This window comes from Festucalex cinctus, chromosome 3 (assembly GCF_051991245.1).
Source record: "Festucalex cinctus isolate MCC-2025b chromosome 3, RoL_Fcin_1.0, whole genome shotgun sequence".
Classification (NCBI taxonomy): domain Eukaryota; kingdom Metazoa; phylum Chordata; class Actinopteri; order Syngnathiformes; family Syngnathidae; genus Festucalex; species Festucalex cinctus.
This window is the reverse complement of record NC_135413.1, coordinates 32,801,570-32,808,562: the sequence shown is the minus strand read 5'-3', so window position 1 is coordinate 32,808,562 and position 6,993 is coordinate 32,801,570. Positions and strand designations below refer to the sequence as shown.

At 51.6% G+C, this 6,993-nt stretch overlaps 1 protein-coding gene across 1 annotated transcript; it reads left to right on the top strand.

The window, feature by feature from the left end:
* Positions 1-70: 70 nt before the first annotated feature.
* Positions 71-4,794, top strand: LOC144016537 (prosaposin receptor GPR37-like). The gene is made up of 2 exons (XM_077517779.1): positions 71-1,214; positions 2,656-4,794. Exons 1-2 carry the CDS (start codon positions 477-479, stop codon positions 3,490-3,492), a joined length of 1,575 nt encoding a protein of 524 aa, XP_077373905.1. The 5' UTR covers positions 71-476; the 3' UTR covers positions 3,493-4,794.
* Positions 4,795-6,993: the final 2,199 nt, after the last annotated feature.

Genomic DNA, 6,993 nt, shown 5'->3' with positions numbered 1-6,993 from the left:
CATGCGACCCCCGATACAATCTGACACGGACACCGGAAGTCACCCGACATTTTTTTTTTTTTTTTTTTTTTTTTTTAAGCAATTATGCACAAACAAACAAGGCACATTTGTATCATCAAATGACATGACATGTCTGAGCACATTTGTGGCAGTTTACTACGCCCACCCGACCACCCACTCCCCCCCTTCCCCCATTTGGACCCGCCCCCGCTGCACCCCTTCCATCGCTCCGGGCTTCTCCGTCACTCCACGCCGACCGCCGAGTGCCCCTGACCGGCTTTACCAGCCGAGAGTCACCCTCTACTCTTCACCGGAAATCGATTGAACATCTTTTTTTACTCAGACTATAAAGTGTCGACTGGCGTTTTCAGGCTACTTTTGTTTTGTTTTGTTTTGTTTTCCTTCCCCAAACAACAAAGTTGACATGGCTCGCTCGCCGCGGAACTGTCGTCTGTGTCGGGCTTAACGGAACCATCATGCGCCTCCTGACCCGGCTGCTGTGCGTCTGGATGTGCGCCGAGACCGTCGCGGACGAGCAGAGCCGACGGTGGCGCACGTTCGACGGGGCGACGTCGCGGGACCTCCAGTCGCGGTCGTCGGAAGCCGCCGCGGAGATGCCACCGAGCCCCGTGCGGAATCACGACGGCCTCTCGGCGACGCTCCGGCGCTCGAGCGAACGCGAACTCGGGACGACCCGCGACCCGCCGCCGCCGCCTCGGACGCGGAGGCACAACAAGCACCGGCGAGGCGAGCGTGTCCGGCGCCGAGCGTCGCCGTCGCCGTCGCTCATGGCGCAGGAGCAAGTGGAAGAAGTTGAAGACGCCGCCGAGCGTCCGTCGAACGCCAGCGACTACGACGACTACGCCGGGGTGGGCTCGAGCGACGCGCCGCCCGTGTTGCCGGGCCCCCCTCGGAGCAAAGTGAAGCGGCCGAGGAACCCGTTCTACCCGCTGGACGCGGCGGCGTGCGGCGCCTACGCGCTGCTGGCGGCCGCCGTGGCGCTGGTTTGCGCGGGCGTGCTGGGCAACGTGTCGCTCATGTGTATGGTGTGCCACAACTACTACATGCGGAGCGTGTCCAACTCGCTGCTGGCCAACATGGCGCTGTGGGACTTCGCCGTGCTGTTCCTGTGCCTGCCGCTGGTGCTCTTCCACGCCCTCACCGGCGACTGGCTGCTGGGGGAGACGGCCTGCAGGCTCGTCCCTTACCTGGAGGTGAGCGAGCGACCGACCGACCGACCGACCGACCGACCGCCTCTCACATCACCTGTTCATACTGCCACCTCATCTTAAAATATCAATTATTACATTCCGCAATTACAAAAACAAAAAAATATATTCATGCTAATTTTACATTGTTTACATTTATACATTTGCGCCTTTTTTTTAATAATAATAAAAGGAACTTGCACAATTATATTTCAAAGAATTTTCAGTTGCTCCAATTCATGATGACGTCGCGTCATATGTGGCGTTCCACAAGGTGTCCTGCTCAGTCCACTGGAATTTAAATTCTGTCATGTTTATTTTGTGTTCATTTTTTGTCATCACATTTTTAAACATTTAAACGTTTTCTTGTTTTGGACAAAAAAAAAAAATAGTTTGAATAATCATGATCATTTTTTTCCCAATAATCGAGCAGCTCTAACTTGTTTTTACGGCGCTTTACATCACACATCTTTTATTGTGGTGGGATGTTTGTACTTCCTGCCTTATTTAAATTTGTATTTTTATTTTTTATGGCTTCAAGGAGAACAAAATCCAAAATATCTGCAAAATAGTTTTAAGTCTTTGATTGTGGCGTTATGTTCCTCCTTCCTGTTCTTCATGTCCAATCTCTTATTTTGGCGAGGGTGCTCCTCATTTGTTTTGGCAGGATGTTGATCCTTCTTGCTAAACAAAACAAGATTAAAATGTGCTGTTAAGTGCAAGAAGGCGGCAGACTGCATTATCGGAGCTTTTCCTGTTTAATCTGCTCAACATGCACCTGCCGATCATGTGCATGTGACACTCTTGTGGCCAATCACGGCGCAGATCATCGTCGCATTGAAATGAGTGCTTGGATTATAACAGGGCCACCAACTAATGTTTGTTTTAAAGTGCTTTATAAATAAAGTTGAGTTGAGTTACGTACATTTCTTAGCAATACAAATGAGTTTTCAAAACACAAAATTACCATCCATATTTTATTGCAGCGAGATGTTTTTGTTCTTTGAGTCTCTCATCCCAGAGCGTGTCTTATTTTGACGGGGTGCGCATCGTGCCTGATGGGTTGTTTCTTCCTTATGTCATTTCTCTGTTTTTTTTTAAATTAATGACATAGTAGGCCATCAATACACAAAATAAAAGATGGCCCATCATTTATTGTGGTAGGATTCTCATACTTCCTGTTCCTTATATAGGGCACCTTTTATTTTGGCGGGAGCCCTGTCGGGCTCATTTTTAATTTGTTAGAGGACAATGACAAAGAAAAAAAATACTTATCTTTTATTATGGTAAGATGCTTATCTTTCCTATTGTTTCCATTAAACCTTGTCTTTTATTTTGGCGAGGTGCTCATCTTATTTAGTCGGGATGTTGGTCTTTTCTGGCAGCAGGTTTGTCGGCGTTTTTTTTTGTCCTTGTTTTGCTAACGCGATTGTGCCCCGCCCCTCAGGTGTCGTCCCTGGGCGTGACGACGTTCACGCTGTGCGCCCTCTGCATCGACCGCTTCCGCGCCGCCGCCAACGTGCGCTCGTACTACCAGATGACGGACAACTGGGCGTCCACCGGCGCCAAGCTGGCCGTCATCTGGGCGGGCGCGCTGCTGCTGGCGCTGCCCGAGCTCCTCATCCGCCAGCTGGTGACGGAGGAGGAGGAGGGCGGGGCGGGACCGGGGGCGGAGCCTGAGCCCGAGCGCCAGCGCTGCGCGCTGCGCGTGTCCACCCGCCTGCCCGACACGCTGTACGTCCTGGGCCTGACGTACGCCGGCGTCCGCCTCTGGTGGTTCTTCGGCTGCTACTTCTGCCTGCCCACGCTCTTCACCATCTTCTGCTCGCTGGCCACCGCCCACAAGATCCGCCGCGCCGAGCGGGCGGCGGCGGACGCGCGCGCCACCAAGAAGCAGATCCGCCTGGAGAGCCAGATGAACTGCGCCGTGGTGGCGCTGGCCATCCTCTACGGCTTCTGCCTCATCCCCGAGAACGTCTGCAACGTGGTGGCGGCCTACATGGCGGCGGGCGTGGCGCCGCGCGCGCTCCGCCTCCTGCAGCTGCTCAGCCAGCTGCTCCTGTTCGGCAAGGCGGCGGCCGCGCCGCTGCTGGTCCTGGGCCTGTGCGAGCCCTTCCGGCAGAGCTTCCTGGATTGCTGCTGCTGCTGCTGCCGCGAGTGCGGCGGCCCGAGAGCCGGCGCCGAAGCCGCCGGCGGCGAGCTGGAGCTAGCGCCAGGTGACTCCGCCCCCAACGACGGGGAGACGTCCGCCACCTACGCCACAGTCGGGACGACGAACTGCTGAGGTCTGAAACTTTTCACTTTGACAGAATTTGGCCCGAAAATAGTTGGACCTGTTCTTGCACTTGATAACAGCGCCACCCGGCGGGACTTGTCTGTAACTGTGGCGACCAGCTAGCTAGTATGCTAACGGTGTCGTAATCTCAGGCACGGTAGATGACTGAAATAAGTTGAAGGTGAAGCTGTGATCTTGGCAGTCGTCACGAGCGAATGCGGCTAGCGGCAACGAAGCCGCGACTTCCTCAATCGATTCCATTTCGATTCACGAAGAGTGTTCACTTCGGTTCAATTCACTTCAAGCCAATATCGCCTTAATTATGGCACATCAATTCTTCTAAACTCATTTGTTCCCAAAAATGTATAAATATGTTTGATTTTAAATATTGAAGTGTCGCTACGGCTCGTGACAACCTGCTGCCACAAGTGCCGACTGTGACTGAAGCAGAGCGACGAGTGGCAGCTGTGACTAGTGCAAGCTACTATCGACTGCTGCTGCTAGCCGCTGTAAGCTGATTTCTTGTGGGATTTGTGAGTTCACGAACCCTCGAGAATCCATCTTGTACCTTAGCGCGCTGATTTTCGCCAATCCGTACACTTTTTTTGTACAGACCAATCGCAAAGCGGTATTGTGTTTGGGGGGTGTGGCATTTGCCGGCTGTGGCTGCAAGTAGCGGTGAGCTATGGCTAGCTACGATGACTGTGCCTGAAACCAGTGCGACTAGCGCAGCTAGCATCAACCGCTGCTGCTAGCCGCTGTTGCCACCAGTCGCAGTCACCGCTAGCTGAATTCTCGCGGGATTTTTGAGTTCAGGAACCCCAAGAATCCATCTTGTACCCAGCGCGCTGATTTTCACCGATCCGTACACATTTTGTACGGACCATTCACAAAGCGGTTTGGAGATGGGATATGCGGCTATGGCTAGCTGCAACAAATGTTGACCGTGCCTGAAACCGGCGCGACTAGCGCAGCTAGCTCGCATCAACTGTTGCTGCTAGCCGCTAGTCATTCGCTAGCTAACAACAACGTAGATGAAAGTTGACCTCACAACAGGAAGTTAGCCATGTTCTTTTCACTTCCACCCGTCCTCTAGGTGGCGTCACGATTGTACCTTAGCTTGTAATGTAGCCGTGCGGTCATGGGACATTTTGTAGCCACGTTCATGATCATTAAAAAAGAAAAGAAAAAAAAAAGTGTATTTTTGTCCATCTGTGCTTTTAAACTGGTTTTGCGCTATTGACTTCAATTTGCAGAGTCACAGTCTTAGTTTTTTTTTTTTTTGAGGGGTCATCTCGCCATCGCTTGGACCATTTTTTGGCTCCTCCCCGCCGGCAGAGCGAGTACAAGGCCCGCCATTGTCCCCTGGGAAGCCGTGTGAACGGACCCACAGTGCTCCGACACTGATGTATTGTGTTCTTTCTGGCCCGCAAACAAGCACCAAAATATCCCAAACGGGCTTTTTGGCTGACATTGAAAAGGCGCAACTTCACTTCAGTCCACCGCCTTGGCATGGCGGATGCTAGCATGCTAACAATGCTACCGCTAGCGTGTTTGTTCCCCGTTAAGCGATGATGATAATCGTTTGATGCTGTCTGATCCGGCCCGAGGGCCGTTGTTGTGGTTTTGGCAGGCTTGGGCGTTGCGTGTTTGGGTCTTTGTTGTCTTTGCAGAGCAGGCTGGTGGCCCCCGTCGCTGTTCCAGCAATTAAACCCCCCCTCCCCATTCATTGGCTCACAAAAGGGGCAGCGGGGCTCACATGCTAGCCCGAGCACACCATGTCCTGGCAGGGTCCTGATCTTAGGACTAGACGGGGTTTTTCCACCGGCTGGTCTGGATGAGGTGAGTTGTGTCACTTGTTTGGTTTTGCATTCAATTGACATCAATAAACGTCTCCCAACTTCACCCCACCAGTCACCGTCCTTGCACCTGCAACCTTTACCAGTCACATGACCACCCACTGGCTCCACCTCCGGTCACATGACCACCCACTGGCTCCACCTCCGGTCACATGACCACCAGAGCGTAAGTTATTTCTCATATTTCCTCCATGAAATGACGTCTCATTTCTCCGGACATGTTGTTGTTTTCGTCTCTTCTATCGGTTCTCCAGTGGGAGGAGCCAACATGTAAACAAGCGTACAAATAAACAAACGACATTTGACCATTGATGGTGACTTTTCGCCATTTCTGGCCGCAACTGCGAATAGTTTGTGCAAATGACGTGTTGGATGGTTGTTTGTGGAGTTAGCCACAAGGTCATAGGAAATAAATAAATTAATTAAAAAAAGAAAAAAAATCGATGAGTCATCCAGTCTCCGCCCACCTGCCCCTCGTCCAACGCATCATCGAAGCGTGAAACGACTGCGTGAGAAATGTTGCGACGGTCCAATTAGCACGGCAAAATTAGTTTTGGAGGGGACAACGGTCGCTCGTGTTTCCACGTCGTCGTCGGGGTTTCCTGATTGTGTGGCCCCTCCCTGATGGTGCAAGCGGGGAAGGGGGGTTAAAATCCCTGATTGGAGCATCACTTTGGGCAGCTGGTGACCTAAAAAGCTTCCGACAAAGAAGAATGAGGACAATTAAGCTCTTCTAACCCTCGAAATCCCCCCAACTAACCTCCATCTTGTGTCAGAGCTGATTACACAGTCGATAATTCTAAATAACATGAGCGGCTTGATTTTTTTTGATCATGAACCGTAGGGGGCGCTCTTAACAGAAATCATTGCAGGATCTGAAGTACTTTGGTGTGGTTTTTAACGATCGTTTCAGGCGAAAGTTCACAGTCGCCGACACACAAAAGCAAGACTGTTGTGGATTCTTCAGGCCGAAGTATGCGGAATATATCAAATATGAAAAAGTGTTGTGCGGAATGTCTTCACATGAGAGCAAACAATGACGGCGTTTGTTTCGCCTCGGAGGCCATTCACAAAATCAACTTGCATATTTTCACATCCTGGGTGGGAGAATGTTCTTTTACCACCAAACAAAATGGGGGAGAAAACAAAACAAAACAGTTAATTCCGGTCGTCGAGGTCGGGAGTCCTGCAGGTTTTTGACGTTTCCGCCGACCAACACAGCTGATGACTAAATATCAGAATCGTTATCAGGCATGCTGACGAGCTGATTATATGAATCAGGTGTGTTAGTGGGCGGAAACATCGAAAAGCTGCAGGACTCCGGAATTGGTGAATCCTATTAGACCAGGGGTGGGCCTCGAGGGCCGGAGTCCTGCAGGTTTTGGAGGTGTCCCCTCTTCCAACACAAGCTGATTCCAAACCAACAGGATCGTTTTCAGTTCTTTTGCAGAGCTTGCGAAATGAGCTGATCATATATCAGTTGTGTTGGAAAAGGGAAACATCCAAAACCTGCAGGACTCCGGACCTTGGGGGCCGGAATTGGCGGACCCTGCTTCTAGAGCCGTGCGTTTCTCAGCCCCGAGTCCTCCAGTACCCCTATCCAACCTGTTTTCCATGTCTCCCTCAGCCAACACAGGTGTTTCAAACAGCA

Bases quoted from the DNA above. Each gene is read 5' to 3' on its own strand.
- LOC144016537 (XM_077517779.1), top strand. From the start codon at position 477: ATGCGCCTCCTGACCCGGCTGCTGTGCGTCTGGATGTGCGCCGAGACC. The intron at 1,215-2,655 runs GTGAGCGAGCGA...CCCGCCCCTCAG, and splicing joins GGCTCGTCCCTTACCTGGAG to GTGTCGTCCCTGGGCGTGAC.